The sequence below is a fragment of the Enhydra lutris genome, unplaced genomic scaffold (assembly GCF_002288905.1).
Source record: "Enhydra lutris kenyoni isolate GAN:26980312 unplaced genomic scaffold, ASM228890v2 scaffoldscaffold26, whole genome shotgun sequence".
Classification (NCBI taxonomy): Eukaryota; Metazoa; Chordata; class Mammalia; order Carnivora; family Mustelidae; genus Enhydra; species Enhydra lutris.
The window spans coordinates 4,323,754-4,340,293 of NW_019154110.1; the positions used below are offsets into that span (position 1 = coordinate 4,323,754).

General features: G+C 57.4%; 1 protein-coding gene across 7 annotated transcripts in view; it reads left to right on the plus strand.

The window, feature by feature from the left end:
* The window catches only part of LOC111151512 (myosin XVIIIA), an 82,079-nt gene that overhangs the window by 43,976 nt on the left and 21,563 nt on the right, over window positions 1–16,540 (plus strand). For all 7 annotated transcript variants that reach the window (XM_022509545.1, XM_022509547.1, XM_022509543.1 and 4 more), the window contains 14 exons: window positions 17–209; window positions 1,043–1,129; window positions 2,997–3,138; window positions 3,292–3,451; window positions 4,667–4,853; window positions 5,158–5,401; window positions 8,128–8,237; window positions 10,804–10,869; window positions 13,795–13,923; window positions 14,632–14,775; window positions 15,159–15,248; window positions 15,383–15,502; window positions 15,703–15,814; window positions 16,235–16,362. In XM_022509545.1, coding sequence (XP_022365253.1) covers window positions 17–209; window positions 1,043–1,129; window positions 2,997–3,138; window positions 3,292–3,451; window positions 4,667–4,853; window positions 5,158–5,401; window positions 8,128–8,237; window positions 10,804–10,869; window positions 13,795–13,923; window positions 14,632–14,775; window positions 15,159–15,248; window positions 15,383–15,502; window positions 15,703–15,814; window positions 16,235–16,362 — 1,912 coding nt within the window. The remainder of the gene's footprint in view (window positions 1–16; window positions 210–1,042; window positions 1,130–2,996; window positions 3,139–3,291; window positions 3,452–4,666; window positions 4,854–5,157; window positions 5,402–8,127; window positions 8,238–10,803; window positions 10,870–13,794; window positions 13,924–14,631; window positions 14,776–15,158; window positions 15,249–15,382; window positions 15,503–15,702; window positions 15,815–16,234; window positions 16,363–16,540) is intronic.

The window sequence follows — 16,540 nt, forward strand, 5'->3', positions numbered from 1 at the left end:
GTCTCTCCCTGTGAAGAGCTCTCAAGTCCAGCCAGCACTCGCTCTGCTCTATGATGATTGTGGATACTCCAGGCTTCCAGAACCCGGAGCAGGGTGGGTCAGCCCGCGGAGCGTCCTTTGAGGAGCTGTGCCACAACTACGCCCAGGACCGGCTGCAGAGACTCTTCCACGAGCGCACCTTTGTGCAGGAGTTAGAAAGATACAAGGAGGTAACACTGACCTTGCCTCAGCCGGACGTCCCCCTCCCACCCCCGCCCCCGCCCCCTCCTCAGCCTCCTGGCACCCACAGGGAGGACAAGGTGAAGAGGGCAGGCCCCACTTTCCCCACTTTTGCTCTCTGTCATTTCTGTCTCCCTGTGCACGCCACAGCAGTAGTCTTGTCCTGCCTCAGACTGTGTCCTTCCTTTGTAGAGAGTTTGCTCTCCAGGAAGTTGCAGATGTACTCGGGGCCCTGAGAACCCCTCCTTGCCCACCCTCGAGGCACCCACCTAGGCCCCGTGAATTGCCACCCCACAGTTCCTGCGTCCATGTGGGTCCGGCCAGGCCTTCCCTGGCTCCTGATCTCTTAAGACGGTGATTGGTTATGTAGAGCCCCTTCATAGAAGGGTGTCCCAGATGGGACAAGAACTAGAAATCCTACTTCATGGGCAGGTGAGATGAATCAACTGGGGAGGATATTTATCTTGGATGAGAGAAGATTCAGGAAGCAAATGACAGCTGTCTCCAGGTGTTTCAAGGATGACAGTGTGAAGTCGAGAGTAGGCTTATTCTGTGTAGTCTCGTCAACAGGTGCGAGTAGCAGGAACAGGGGACTTTTGCTCGATGTTAAAGAAGCTTCAACGAATTTTAGCTGTCCAGAAAGGCCATGCAGTGTCTTGGGAGGTGGTGAACGCTTATCAGAGGGGCTGATGGAGGGGAGGAGCTCCAGAGAGGGATGGAAGGGTGGACTAGCTGGCCCAGCGCCTCCTCCTGGCCTTCAGCATAGGACTGGCTGCACCCTACAAGTGGCCTGCGCTCACAACTTCTCTCCCTTCCCTCCTAGGAAAACATTGAGCTGGCATTTGACGACTTGGAGCCCACTGTGAATGATTCCGTGGCAGCTGTGGACCAAGCCTCCCATCAGTCCCTGGTAGGAATTGTAGCGAGGGCCTGGGCTGACCTTCCTCCCCTCGTCTGTCCCTACCCCTCAGTCGAGCCCTCACCGCTCTGTTAGCTGCTGCTGCTTGGCCAGTCTGGCCGGGACACTGGCACTTTTCTCTGCCCTGGTGCGGTGAGAGCCTCAGCCCCTGTCCTGTGCCCCTGTCCTGTGCCTGGCTGAGCCTCACGTGTGTCTGCCAGGAGTTGGTGTCTCCCCCTTGGTGGTGAGAGCTGGGCTGGACCCAGAGGATAGAGTCATCCCTCCCGCTATCCCCAAAAGATGGGTGCAGAGTGGGTGAGGAGTCTGTGCAAATAGGGAATCTGTGCCTAGCTCTAAATGGGAGCCCTCGCCCCTCACCCCTCCATCTTAGGGACAGGCTTTGTCACACTTTGGACAGGGATCTTGGGCACTCTGCTGCCTGGGGGCCCGGTTGGCCTGATGAGCACTTGGCTTCTGCTGACTGTCTTCAGTTAGGGAAGTTTCAGAAGGCACTTTACTAGAGAACTGGTGTTCCTGCTAGGCTGCTGCCTCCATCCTCTGCTTTGACCCCTGCCTCCTCCTCCCTCTTCCCTGTGGCAGGCCCTGCTGTGCTAACAAGGGGGTAGGGCCCAAGGGAGAGTGAGTGTCCCCTGGGACTAGTACTTAAAGTGCCCAAGTTCCATGTCCCTGCTAAGGGAAGCTGGCTTTTCTTTTCCTGACATATGGGTTCCCATGCTGGCCTCCACTGAGAGCCTTTGCCACTCCCAAGAGATGTGGGGAGTCAGTCCATGTGGCTTAGAAGGGACAGTGTATCAGATAGTGTGTTTGGATGGGACTTGGCCGTCTCTTCCCTTCTTTGCTCTCCCTGTGTGAGGGACCTTGGCACCTTTGGGGACAGGAGCCCCTGGATGTGGCGTCTGCCACTCACTGTCCCATGGCTTCATTGCCTGGTCCTGCCGTGCAGCTCCAGACCCTCTGGACCTTAGCTTCCCGTCCATCCTTGGCCACATTCTGCTTCCTCCTGCTAGTCACACTGACTCCCTCAGGCAGCCATGGGGTGGGGGGAAGATGCAGGCAACTGGGTGCAAAGAGATGGGGAAATGGCACTTTTCTTACTTCTCTTGTTTCCCTGGTCCCCAAAGGCCAGGCAGGAATGGGGTGTAAGGAAGGTTCCATCCTTGCTCAAGGAAGTCTTGGAAATGTCATGGAAAAGGCAGCTCAGACCAGATGCAGCCACAGGCCTGGTTTGTGTGGCCTGCATGGGGTTTTTGAAATCAGAATCCTCTTAAAAGCTGGAGGGTTTACAAGGCCAGTGTCGTTCCGGGACAGCGGCTGGCTGCAGCTGACGGGCAGCCCTTCCCTGTAGCTGGGGACAGGTGCTCTGCCATCACCCCAACTCCGCCCATTCCTGCACTTGAGTTTCTGACCCTGCAGGAGTCCCACCTGTGCTCAAAGCCCTCCTCTCTGGGATCCTCCCTGTTTGGGGGACTAGGGTACCCGACAGCCGTTGCTGGCTGACAGCTTCCTTAGGCCCATGCCCCCTGCCCGGGGCCTTCCAGACTTCATCTCATCTCATCCGCCTGGGAGGCGATGCCTTGGGCTCACCCACAGCCCTTGTGACTTCTGAGAGGATGAGGATGGTTCACGAGAAACCTTCAGCCTTTGGTGACTTTGGACACAATTCCTAGGCGGGAGATTTTGCTGTGGGCTTCTCTCTCTAACACCGTCCGGCTCCCTTTTCCCCCTCACTGACCAGCTGCCCCACAGGGTGTGACCTGGGAGCGGGGTGTGTACTTGTGCGCAGGTGTAGCAAGTTTATAGCCTGTGGTTGGGCCGGGCGCTCCTTGGGACACAGTGGCTTCTCTTCACTTCTCTACAGGTCCGCTCGCTGGCACGCACCGACGAGGCAAGGGGCCTGCTCTGGCTGTTGGAGGAGGAGGCACTGGTACCAGGGGCCACCGAGGATGCCCTCCTGGAGCGCCTTTTCTCCTACTATGGCCCCCAGGAAGGCGACAAAAAAGGTAGGTAGTACCCCTGGAGGGTTCTTTGGCTTCCTCTCCTGAGGACCCACTTGTATGAGTTGAGACGGTACTGCCCAGAAGGTCTCACTGAGTCCCTGGGCTTTTTCGGGGCCTGTGCCCTGACGATCTGACCCTTCCATTTCCCACCCCCAGGCCAAAGCCCCCTCCTGCGCAGCAGCAAACCACACCATTTCCTCCTGGGCCACAGCCATGGCACCAACTGGGTTGAGTACAACGTGGCTGGCTGGCTGAGCTACACCAAACAGAACCCAGCCACCCAGAATGCCCCCCGGCTCCTGCAGGACTCCCAGAAGTAAGAACGCCACTCACCCTGCCCACGTCCCATCCCCGGGGCTGGTTCTGGGCTTCCTGGTCTCAGAGGCCCCCTCACCAGCAGGGTTGATGGCCTTGGTTTCCGGAGAGGGAACAGCCAGGGCCAAGTGGTCTTGGGAGCCTGTGGGTGGCCTCCTGGAGTAGAAGTGGGATGTGCCTGGTTAGAGGGACCTATAGTTTGAAGTTTGAATAGCAACCCCCCCATTCTTCATAGAAGGCAGGAGTAACACACAAAACAAAATGAAACAAAACAAAAACACTTTAAAAAAATTTATTTATTTGACAGAGAGAGGCACAGCAAGAGAGGGAACACAAGCAGGGGGAGTGGGAGAGGGAGAAGCAGGCTCCCCACTGAGCAGAGAGCCCAATGCGGGGCTCGATCCCAGGACTCTGAGATCAGGACCTGAGCCGAAGGCAGATGCTTAACTGACTGAGCCACCCAGACGCCCCGCAAAAGCACTTTAAAAAATGGGGCACCTGACTTAGTCGGAAGAGCATGCCACTATTGATCCCAGGGTTATGAGTTCGAGCCCTGCATTGGGTGTAGAAATTTACTAAAAAAAAAATAAGATAAATAAAAACTTTAAAAGAAGGCAGGAGTAGCCTTAGAAACCCCTCAGTCCCATAAGGCCCATCATCCATTTGTTTATCTAGCAAATAATTATTGGGCGCCTACTCTTTTTCTTGGGTACCTGGCAGATGGCAGTAAATAAAACAAATAAAGTAAATAAATATAATAAATAAATAAAGTAAAATAAAATAAATAAAGTAAAATAAAATAAAAATAAATATAATAAAATAAATAAAGTAAATAAAACAGAACTCGCTGCCCAATTGGGGGCGGGGGGGGGCAGGCAGATAACAACCAGTAGATGTCATACACAGATTATACGGTATGATAGAGGGTGTTGGGCTCTAATCTCTCCTGGCACCCTGGACCTCTGGCCTCCCTGGTGATGGAGAAGAGAAGATCACACTCTGCCCCCCCCCCACCATGGTTTTGTCTTCTTCCTGTTTGTTGATTCCCCTCCAGTTTCTCTCTAGGGTGTGGGGCATGCAGCCCCAGGCCAGATAATCCAGACCACTAGCCAGGGCGATATGGGGGACTTGGGGGTGTCCTAGGAGCAGGGAAGCCGTCCTCTCCTAGTCTCTCAAAGTGACTTCTTTCCCTCCTTCGCCCTTCCACCTCTGGTAGGAAAATCATCAGCAATCTGTTTCTGGGCCGGGCGGGCAGCGCCACGGTGCTGTCGGGCTCCATTGCTGGCTTGGAGGGTGGCTCGCAGCTGGCCCTACGCCGGGCCACCAGCATGCGGAAGACCTTCACAACGGGCATGGCGGCTGTCAAGAAGAAGTCACTATGCATCCAGATTAAGCTGCAGGTGGTGAGTGTGCCGGTTTAGGCCCCAGGGCCCTCTCGGGGCTCCTCTAGCCATTCTGGGGGAGCCCTGGCTTACCCGGTACCCACTCAGCATCCCTCCCCCCCGGACTTAATCGCTGCTGGTGGGTCCTCTGCTCAGTGCCACTGCCTAAGCGGCCCCTCAGGCCTCGGGAGAGCCGAGTTGTCCAGGCTTGGCCCATCTCGGCCAGCGGCGGGACGCCTGCCATCCTACAAGGAGCGGAGACGCTCTCCTGGGCACCAGCCGGGCCACCAGGAGCCACTGAGGCCTGTCTCTTTCCCTTTGGCAGGACGCCCTCATTGACACCATCAAGAAATCAAAGCTGCACTTTGTGCATTGCTTCCTGCCTGTAGCAGAGGGCTGGGCCGGGGAACCCCGGTCTGCAGCCTCCCGCCGAGTCAGCAGCAGCAGCGAGCTGGACCTGCCCTCGGGAGAGCACTGTGAGGCCGGACTTCTGCAGCTGGACGTACCCCTGCTTCGTGCACAGCTCCGGGGCTCCCGCCTGCTGGACGCCATGCGCATGTACCGCCAAGGTGGGGAGGGTCCCTCTCTGCTCCTACTTCCGTCTTCCAGAGCTGCTCCCCCACTCCCCACCTTCCACATGTGACCTGCCAGGCTAGAGGGGTACTGCACCCTCCTGTCTCTGGGCTGGTCCTAGATCTCTTCTCTGGGAGGGGGTGGGGGGGCTAGGCAGGGGTTCTCTCCAGCCCAGTCTCTTCCTTTCTCTTTTTCTTCCCACCCTGGCTGACTCCCTTCTTCCTCCTCTCCCTTCCCTTCTGTATTCCAGTCCTCTTCATCCCCTCCCCACAGGCGGCTTCCACACAACCCCTTCTTCCCCTTTCCCTGCTCTGCCCACAGCAGCAGACCTGTGCCCACATAGAGCCATCCGCTTGGAGGCGCTAACTACCTCCGAGAGTGGGCTGGGCCATACTCCGCCCCTCCCCCCCCCCGCCCCCACAGTGAGAAATGAGGGGCTAGATCTTTCTGAGGCACTTAAAATTCCCAAGAAAGGTCAGCCTGACCCTTTTCAGGAGGGATTGGAAAGGGAGAGAGTGACAGCTATAGCTGAGCCTTGACCAATGCGGGTTTGAGCTGTATGGGTCCACCTAGACGCTGGCTTTGTGTAGTGCTGTGCGAGAAGTGTATTTTCTCTTCCTTCTGCCTTCCTTAATAACATTTGCTACTTTGCTGTAACGATACGGTATGTCCCACACATCGCATACAGCAATGTGTCCGTCGACTGTTTATGTTATCAGTAAGGCTTCCGGTCAGCAGCAGGTTATCAGTCGTTATATTCGGATTTTTGACTGCACGGGGGCTGGAACTTAACGTTGTTAAAGGGCCACTGCTCAACCTCATTAAAATATTTATAGCAACAAGGCACCCATTCTGAACTCACCCTACACGTTCCTCAGTTAATCCTCATAATACTCCTGAGATGTTGGTACCATTACCGTCTCCAGAAGAGGAGACTGAGGCTCAGAGAGGTTAACCAGCTTGTCCAAGGTCACACAGCTCACAAGTGGCAGAGTGAGATCTGACCCACACAGACCAGCTTCCGAGTTCATGCCTCTCGAGTCGGGTTTCATTTGCCTGGGAGGTTGTGGGCTGCCGGATTTCTGCCCTTGTTTCCTTTGCTAGAAGAACGGGCAGGGTCCCACCTGCCCGTAGCCAGGTCCCCTTGAGGCATCCCCACGGACACCATCACTCTTCCTTCTCATCCAAAGCCACAGACTGGGCTCCCTGCCCTGCTCAAACTAAACCAAAAATAAACCATCGACCTGTCCCCACGTCTGGATATGGAGTTGGTGTTTATTATTTCAAAACCAGATTGTTACCGCTCTGAACCAAAATCAATGTGCTTTACTCAAACAAGCAGATCGATGAGGCCGGCAGCAACAGCAGGCCCCCCTCTGCTCGCCCAGCCCCCAGCCGCCATCGATAGCGCTGATGATTAATTAAGATGCCAGGCGTCCAGACCTGCTATCCTGGCCCATCAATTTAATTGCAATTCAGATACAATCAATAGCTCACTTTGTCTTGGCCCCTCCGCGGCCCCCGCCTCCTGTTTCAATTATCGGGCACATGCATCAGCCTCATCTCCCAGTTGGAGGCTTTCCCAGAGCTAGCGAGGCCGGAGGAACGGAGCGAGCCCCCGACGGGCTCTCAAGAGCCCGGGTTTGGAGTCCCGCTCTGCCTCCAGCTACAGCCTCTGTGACCTTGAGCAAGCCTGGCCATCCTCCTCTTCGGCCTTAGTTCCCAGGCCTGAAAGATGAGTTGGATCTGGTCTAAGACCTCTTTTCGGTTTGAAATTCTGTGAGTGTGCATGAGCAGACCTCTCGGTTCTCTCCTGTTGGTTTTGGTGCTGTCAGGTGGCTCAGGGTGACCTCCTACTGGCCACCATCCTGACCTCGTTCCAAGCCAGAAGCCATCTGACCCTTGCCCCAGCCTCAAACCTATGCAATAGGTAGGTCTTTGCTGGAGGTAATGCTCTTCAGGAAAAGAGAATCTAGAAGTCTTCGGGTCACCTGGCCTAGGGCTCAAGGTCAGGATGGGAGCAGGAAGGGCACCCTTTCTGTATCCTGCTTCAAGGGACCGAGAAAAAGAAGGGAGCATTTTACTGAGCACCCACGTGAGCCAAGCTGTGCTTTCCACATATTCTCTCATTCAAACCCCGTGACTACCGTGCAGAGTAAGCAGCAGGTCCCCCTTTGAAAGATGGGGAAAGCAAGAGTCAGAGACGTTGAGTGACTTGTCCAAGGTCACACAGTGCCAAGAGCCAGGGCCAGGATTCCAACCCCAAGCCCATGTACTTTTCCTCTCAGCTATTCTCTATGGCCTGATTTTCTTTGTGCTTGTTAAGTCCTGAAGACAGTATTCTCTTTGGGTGTAGCAGAGTCATAGACTTGGAGGCTAGAAAGCATCTTTCTTCCCTGTGACATTCCTTCCAAGGGGGCAGCTGTGTCCTCTGTTCACACACCTCACTGACAAGGCACTTGCTTCCCTCTAAAGGAACCTGTTCCCCTTGTAGCCCTGCAGTCCCCTAGGAGGGCAGCCCGAACTGTCCTAAAGGCCCCTGTCCCTCATCCCGCCTCTTCTCTCCCCACCCTCCTTTCCCAGGCCTGCCCCAGCCCCAGGCTCTCCTCCCCCAGCAGCTTCAGCCCCTTCCGATGACTGTCCTGTCCTGCGACCTGGGTGCCAGCATCCACCTGGCATGTTAGGAGCAGTTAGGACATGGACAAGCCTGCCCTCTTTCTAGGTTACCCGGACCACATGGTGTTCTCTGAGTTCCGCCGCCGCTTCGATGTCCTGGCCCCACACCTGACCAAGAAACACGGGCGAAACTACATTGTGGTGGATGAGAGGCGGGTAGGTCTGGGCCCCAGAAGCCCCACTGGACCCCCTTCCTTCTGCCCAGACCCCTCCGAGCAGCTACCCCTCGTCCCCTCGAGAGAGCCCGGATGCCCCTTGCTCAGGCTCCTGGTTTGGGCCACCCAGGGTCAGAACAGGGGCCCATGGCCACCAAGCTGTGCCGGTCGGGAGAAGGCAGCCTGGGGCGTGGACTGTAGGGATTGGAGAAGAGCCACCCTCTTTGGAGGCCAGAGTTGGGGGTCTCTGCTCTCAAGTGAGCTCGTCATCATCTACGCAAGTCTCCCAGGTGGCATATAAGAACTAGTGTTTTGGGTGTTACCCTGGGTAGCCCCTGGGCCTTGCCTCCTGAGTCACAGACCCACATTCACAGACACCTCGGAAACTTCTCTCCATCCAGGACTGCCAGTGTCCTAGGCGACCTTGGTGTACATGTAGATGACCCACCCCACAGCACCCTTCTCTCTGACCACTGACCTTTATTCCAGCTTCCCACTCATGGCTACACCCAGGACCTTGTCACCCCTGGAAATGCTTCACCTCAGAAATCTTAAATCCCAACATGGCCTCCCCTGCCCATAGCCTCCTGCCTGAGCACCTCACTTCTCTCCTCGTCTCAGGACACCTGCTCTTCGACCCTGTTGAGACCTCTTACTTCTGGACCCCACCGCATTTTCTCTGCTCTGTCCATTTCCTTCTGACTTTCTTTTCCACTCAGTCTTGATGCCCTGCTCCAGCCCTCCGGTCACTTGGCCCTCATCACCCTCAGCTCTCCCACGCCTCCCACAGCACCTGCCCTGCCCAACCCCCACACTGAAGGGCCAGCCTCCGGGCATCTGCACTCCTCCGTCTGGGGTTCCCAAGGGCTAGGGGAGAAAATTATACAACAGATGGACTCGAACTCCTACTGGTTCATGGTCTCCAGCCTCAACTGGGCCCTTGATGTGGCCCAGCAAGTTTTTCATAATGACCCATCCTTCCCCGGCCCCTGTTCCAAGCTCCTTCCCTGCTATTGTTACCCTGCCTTCCCAGGTCATCTGCTCAGCAGTTGACTTTGCCTCTAAATGATAATAAAATCAAGGCTCCTCTTCCTTCTGTACACTTCTCCTCGGGTGCCCTCCTGTCTCGGTGGGAGAGGTGTCCCTCCCCTCATCCAGTCCCTTCCTCCTGTGCTTTGGAATCCATTACCCGGGGCTCCTCAAAACCCCTCTCTCTCCGTGCTAACTGTTTTCTCTCTCCTGTTCCTTCAGCCTCTCCGCTGGCTCTTTCTTCCCAGTGGAAAGATTAGTGGAACCCGGCCCTGACACCCTGGGCCTGGTCTTCTCTCGCCCACCACCTTCCATGTTGCCATAGCTAATGGCCACCTTACTGTGCTTCTTGGCAACATCTGACTCTTGACAACTCTGTTCTCTGCTGAGCTTTTTTGCTGCCACTCCTGGCTTTGCCTTTGTCCCTTTGAGCATCCTTTCTTCTACCTGCCCCTTGAGCCGCTATCCTTGGCCGTCTGTGCTTTCTAGTCTACAACTTCTTCCCAGCCAACCTCATTCACACCCATCACTTCAATTACCACATATGTATTGACGACTCCCAAATCAATACCTGTAGCCCAGGCCTCTCCCCTGAACCTCAGCTGTGCATTTCTATCTGCTGCTTTTTGGACTTTTCTACCTGTGTGCCTTGTAGCATCTCAAACTCACGTGTTCAGACCACATGGATTCCATCCCCTCCCCAACCTACTCTAACTCTTCCATTTCCTACATTGGAGAGTGGCACCATTTTCTGTTCAGCTACATAAGTCAGAAACCTCCATGCAGTGTCCCTAGATTCCTCCCCCTCGTCTGCCCCACCCCCTCACACTTGAAGGTGCCAGGCGCTCTCTCCTTCACATGCCCGGCACTTCAGTCTCTCTTTTCCCTCTGGGTCACGCTCTAGCCTCCTCTCCTATGAATCCCTCCAGTAGGTGCCTGAGGGGTCTCCATCCATTCTCCCCCTGTGTGCCAGTGGGGATCCCTGGAAAATGCCAATCCAATCATGTCCCTGCTTGACCGACCCCTCCAGGGCCTCTCAGCGCACATGGGCTACTGTCCACCTTTCTAGTTGTACCTTAACCACCCTACTCCCTTCCCTCCCGAACTGCCTGGTTTCCTCGGTACGTTGTCTGCCTTGTGCGTCCATGCCTTTGCTTTTGCTTGTTCCTCCGCCCGAAATGCCCTCTCCGTGACCTTGGCTAATTCTTCCTTGTAACTGAAGACAGCATGAACTACATCTCGCCTCCTCCAGGATGCCTTCCATGATCCCTTGCCTGACTTCGGTGCCTCCTCCTCTGTGTATTTCACTAATTCACTTGTCTCACTCCCCAACAAGACAGCTTATTGCTCTCCTAGTCATCCTTATGTCCCAGGAATTGCTACAGCCTGATTCTGTGGAAGCCCACCAAAAGCGTTTGCTGAATGACTAACAGATTGTCTCAGCAGAAGCCGGGGAAGGAGTCGTGCCTGGGCCAAGGAAGCCCGACGCGGAGATGGGGGAGGCCCTTGGCCTCCCTGACAGAGGCCTCTCTCTGCAGGCGGTGGAGGAGCTTCTGGAGTCCTTGGACCTGGAGAAGAGCAGCTGCTGCATGGGCTTGAGCCGGGTGAGTGGTCGCTGCAGGAGGCCAGTAGGGCCCAGCCCTCACTCTCTGGTCGCCCTTATCCCAACAGCTGGCCCTCCCCTTCTGCAGCAAACTTGACTTCCCTCTCTCTGAATAACCACTCATTTGGTGCCTTGAACACCCCAGTGACGTTGGGAGGCGGAGTGGGTTGATAGGTGGCCCTGAACTTGGCCTGAGTCCCGGTGTGGGGAGTGGGGAAGACAGAAGGGAGGAAAGCTGGACAAAGCAGGAAGGCAGCAGGCGGAGAGTTCCAGAGCCCCCGCCCCTTCCCCCCCCCCACCCCCCTGGGCTGCCAGGGTCCCAGAAGAGCAAGCAGGACGCTATGAGGCTGTGCTGCCACCACCTGCCCACAAGCCCAGTTCCTCACCTGAATGGAACGTGGTGTCTAAGAGGCAGGCACGCCCGTGCCCGGGTGCCAGTCTGCCACATCACTCCACGCCAAAGGCCAGGCAAGCGTCCCTCCCACGGACAGGAGTCCTGCTCACCTCTCGCTCCTCAGACTGGGAGGCCTGACGGGTGGCATCCACGTATGTGCTCCCAGGGCCGGGGTGGGAGGGGGGGCATTTGGGAGCCCGGGAGGGGGTTCCGAACCTCCTTACCTGTCAGCAGGGAGCGGGGGAGCCCAGGGTGCCGGGGCCTCATGGGGAGTGTGGCGGGGACACAGATGCTTGCAAAAAAGGCCTGGTGTCGCTTGTCCGCTCTGTTCTCTCAGTTCTGTCTTCTGAGTCACAGTCCCGCCCCTTTGCTTTCCCATCTCCTGTCTGCCTCTGTCTGCGCTGGTTTTCCCTTTTCCTTTTGGGCCTGGCAGCTCCTGGCTCTGTCATTTTCCGTTTCTTTCCTTGTTCTCTGGGTCTTCTGTGGGCTCGCTCTTTCTGTGTCGTTTTTCTGGTTTTGCTCTCTTGCTGTGCCTGACTCCGCTTCTCCTCATCCCCGGCTTTCTGTCAGCGCGGGAGCTGCTGGCTGAGCTTCCTCCCTGGGAAGCCTGCAGACCGAGGCTGAAGCAAAGCCTCTCGGTGTCTTGGGCGGGCTCCTGCCCCCCTTCCCCCCGCCTGTAGGCTGGGCTGCTGCTTGCTGGCATGGGGGTGTCATCTCCTCCAGGGCATGTCTTGGGCAGGAGAGGGCCTGCATGGGCTGGTCCTCTTCCCAGCTACCCTCGCAGCCCCACTGCTTCGTCCCAGGTGCCAGGCCGAGGTGGACGAGCCCCAGGGCCCACACACGCTCACAGAGACATTAGGGGCAAAGTGGGATGTTTGCTCACATCTGACTTGGGAGAGCAATTTCAGGGCCTCTAGGCTGTGGTCGGACCAGCTGGTGAGCTGGCGAGAGCTCGTCATATTGCTTCGGAGGACGGGGTCACAGTCTGAGCCCATGGGACCCTGAGGGTTCAGGCAGGGTGTGAGAGGATCCTGAGGGCCTCCTGGTATCATTTGTAAAATGTGTATGGATGTGTCTGTTGGGGAAGGACAGGGCCCTAAGCTTTCACCCAGTACTCAAAAGGATTCCTAACCCCACTAAGGTAGAGCTGCATAACCGAGGCCTCAGGTTCCCCGCCCCAGCCCTGAGGCCATCTTTTCTCATTTCACCCTGAGGCAGTGAGAATGGGGGGCCACTCTCCAGCCCCTAACCCTCTGCCTCCCTTCTTCTGCCTCAGTCAGACCAGCTATGTGCCCTGACCATGAGCCCCTATGTCCGCCTCCGGGCGGGACTTGGCTATTTCCCACCCCCAGTGGAATCTCAGGCTCACACATTGTGAGAAATCAAGGCTCAGCTAGGGCTTGAGGCCCGTGGGAGATCCTGGGCACCCAGCGCGAGGGCAGGGATTTGGGGAAGCAAGCGTTTGCTGACGCTGGCTTTCTCCTAGGCCAGCCCCAGGGGACTAGGTTTCTGTGGAGTCGCCAGAGGCAAACCTTTCTCAGCAGAAAGTGTAGGCCTTCTCTCCACTTCTCCCCTGAAGGGAGGCCTGGGGATACTGTACAGACTGGTTCTGAGTGTTTCCCGTGCTCTTTGACCCACAGAGGGAATTTTCTGTGTTCTGGGCAAGGTGGAGGTGGGCACATGCCTAGGTGTCCTTTTGCCCTCTGTGAGGATCCCAGAGTCTTCGCTCACCTGTATATTTTTCCCCCTCTTCTTCTCTTAGCAGGGAACACTTTACCCAGCCCCAGTTCTGAGCACCAAAGAGGGAGAGGAAATGCTGGCTGTGGGGGCGCCCAGCTGGTTCCTCTCCTGTCTGCCCTCCAGCCCCCAAACCTGTAGGACAGGTCCCTTGATTGGGCCAGCCCCCACCCACCCCCCCTGGCATTTTCATGAGCTGAAACCTGGGTGTGTGTGTGGGGGTGGGATGCTGGCACATGAAAGAGGAGGCTGTCTGAGAGGAGACCGAGTGGGGGGGCCCACCCTTTCTCTGCGCACAGCTTCTGGACCTTTCTCTCCTTACACACTTTCACCACCATCTACTTGGCCTGATCCCAGGCAGCTGGCACCTGCGGTTGGGCCCTTCAGTGGGCTCTGGGCACAGGGGGCACGGACATTGTTGCTGGCAGTCCTGGGGGGAGGAAACCTGGGGGAAGAGGATGTTGCTTAGGGCTGTCCTGTCCCCATTTGACTGTAGCTGCTTTATTTCCTTCTTGCCCCAGATACAGATACCTTCCCTTTGCCCTCCCTCTCCTTTTATCTCTCTTTGAAGTTAGATTTCCCACCTTCCTCCTCCTCTTCCGGAAAAGTCTCCCCAGCCCCCGGCCTGGCCCTCTTCCCTTAGCCTTCCTGGGGCCTCTCCTTGCTCCTTCCCTCCTCTCTTGTTCCCTTGGATCTTCAGGTTCTTCCCTGGGGGCTGAGGGCCACCTCCCAGGCCTGCTGGTGTCCTGCGCCCCCAGCCCATCTCCCGCCTCCATCTGGCCTGCTTCCCCACAGGTGTTCTTCCGGGCCGGCACGTTGGCTCGGCTGGAGGAGCAGCGGGACGAACAAACCAGCAGGAACCTAACCCTGTTCCAGGCAGCCTGCAGGGGCTACCTAGCCCGCCAGCACTTCAAGAAGAAAAAGGTGCTGTTTCTGGGGTATCTCCATCCCACTCCCTGGCCTAGACAGCAAAGTGGAGTTCCTGGGGTGGGGGTGGGGGTTCAAGGGAAGGTGCTGGAGCAGAGGCTGGTCTTGGGACCACAAGTTATTGTCACCTGGGGGAGAAGAAGCAGGGCCCTCCTAGGGCCACCATGCCCAGGGCCAGGGTGGGGGATGGGCAGCTCCTTGGTGCCAGCAAGCGTGCTGGTTCTACACGGCCCGGTCATGGGGCGGGGTGGGGGGCAGTGGCTAGGCGAAGGTGGGCTCTGGCTCCTAGGCTGCTCCATGAAGATTAAGGAGCTGTGTCAGCGACTCCTTTTCTTATTAGCAAGTCCATAAAACAGCCAGCACCGCCGCCTCTTGTGTTTCAGCAAGATTAGGTTTTATAGCACATCGAGGCCAGGGTGCTGGAAATAATCAGGCAGCAAATAAAGCAGATGAAATTATTCCTAATGACGCCAGAGCGGTTAGTGCCCAGTGCGGTGCTCCCAGGGCCGAGCTCTTGGCCGCCCACTCTGAGGGCTGGGGAGAGGCTGGGAGTGGGGGTTGGGGGGCACAGGGAGTGTTCAAACCGGGGTTAAGGGGGCCAGAGGAGCAGCCCTGTGGCTGTGCTGGTGATGGGCAGGGGGAGAGGCAATCCTGGCTGGGCTTGGGACTGAGAGCTGTGTTTGCGCCACCGTCACCCCAACTTAGATCCAGGACCTGGCCATTCGCTGTGTGCAGAAGAACATTAAGAAGAACAAAGGGGTGAAGGACTGGGCCTGGTGGAAACTCTTTACCACCGTGCGGCCCCTCATCGAAGTACAGCTGTCAGAGGAACAGATCCGGAACAAAGACGTACGTAACGGCTTGGGAAGGGCCTAGTCAATGGAAAAGGACTAGTTCATCCATGTGGGCAGAAAGTCTTGCCAGCTCGTCCTGGGCTCCCAAGTACTCTTTATTTAGTCCAGAGAGCCAATGTCCTTGAACAATGCCCGTCAAACAGAAGGCATCCCTCTGGAGCGCTGGCTAAGCCGCTGGGTAGCCTCTTGGAATAAAATCTCAGGCATCCTCAGCATCTGGGGAAGGGTCTAGGATCAGAGCCCCTGGGAGGCAGGGGTTCCCTATTCCCTGTGTCCTGGCTAGAACTTCACCAGCCTCATTTACCCCCACAGTGCAGATTCCAGGCCCCAACCTCTTACAGAGCCTCTGGCTCAGTCTGCCTTCTTCCCTACACCCAGGAGGAGATCCAGCAGCTGCGGAACAAGCTTGAGAAGGTGGAGAAGGAGCGGAACGAGCTTCGGCTCAACAATGACCGGCTGGAGACCCGGGTCAGTGACTCCCAGGGCCAGGCCTACTGGCCCACCCATGCAGGGTGCCAGGTCCAGGAGCCCCCCCGCCCTGGGGTTCTAGCTGAGTGAGGCAGGCATTTCAACTGGTGGCGACTCCCTCCCCCCAACCCCAGATCTCAGAGCTGACATCGGAGCTGACTGATGAACGTAACACGGGAGAGTCCGCCTCCCAGCTGCTGGACGCCGAGGCCGCGGAGAGGCTCCGAGCCGAGAAGGAGATGAAGGAGCTGCAGGTGAGGACAGGGCCAGGGTGGAGACCGCCGTGCTAGCTACCACCGCGCTCTGGCGTCCATCTGCTCCCCCCTGGGGTCAGGTGGCCCGGCACCCCTATCCGCCCGGGGTAAGCACGTGCCCGTGGTCTGCATGGCTCGGGGCCTTGGCTGGGCCTGGGTGAGGGGCTGGGCTGGCAGCCTCACAGGCCTCCCTTCCGCAGACCCAGTACGATGCGCTGAAGAAGCAGATGGAGGTGATGGAGATGGAGGTGATGGAGGCCCGCCTCATCCGGGCAGCAGAGATCAACGGGGAGGTGGACGATGATGATACGGGTGGGTCTGAGGCCCAGGAGCTCAGGGGGGCCTGAACGGCAAGCTCGGATACCACCCCCAACCCCCACCCCCAGGCAGCCCCGGCCCCAGCCTGTCTCCCTCCTGGAGCTGGGCTGAGGCTACAGTAATAGACAAGAGAGTTGAGGTGCCAGGAAATGCAAGGGATTATCGTGGAGGTCTGCGAGAGCCATGATAAGGACAGGGTCCGAGGGCCATGGTCTGCGGGTCCCTGGGAGGGACAGTCACACACCCTCTCTAGTCTTTCCCCGGCTTGGGGGGAAGCCATCATTCCAGAGACCTTCCTGAGTCCCTCTGGCTAATGCCACCTGCTGCCCCTCCCCGTCCCGTCCTTCTCCCCCTCCACCCCTTGTCCAGGACTCTCAGCAGCCCAGTCCTCCCTTGTCGGCCTCACCCCCACAGGTGGCGAGTGGCGCCTGAAGTACGAGCGAGCCGTGCGGGAGGTGGACTTCACCAAGAAGCGGCTCCAGCAGGAGTTCGAGGACAAGCTGGAGGTGGAGCAGCAGAACAAAAGGCAGCTGGAGAGGCGGGTGAGGCTGGTGGAAGGATCGGAGGCCGTGGGCCCTGGAGGGGCGTGGGGCCTTGGGAGCACTGGGGAGGGGTTGGCGGGTTAGCCTCTGGGCTGCAGACGCCCAAGGGCAAATCGACTCCATCCCTCATCCCTGGATCTCTCCCTTGCTTGCCCCCTCCTTCTCCTCCCCTTCTCCA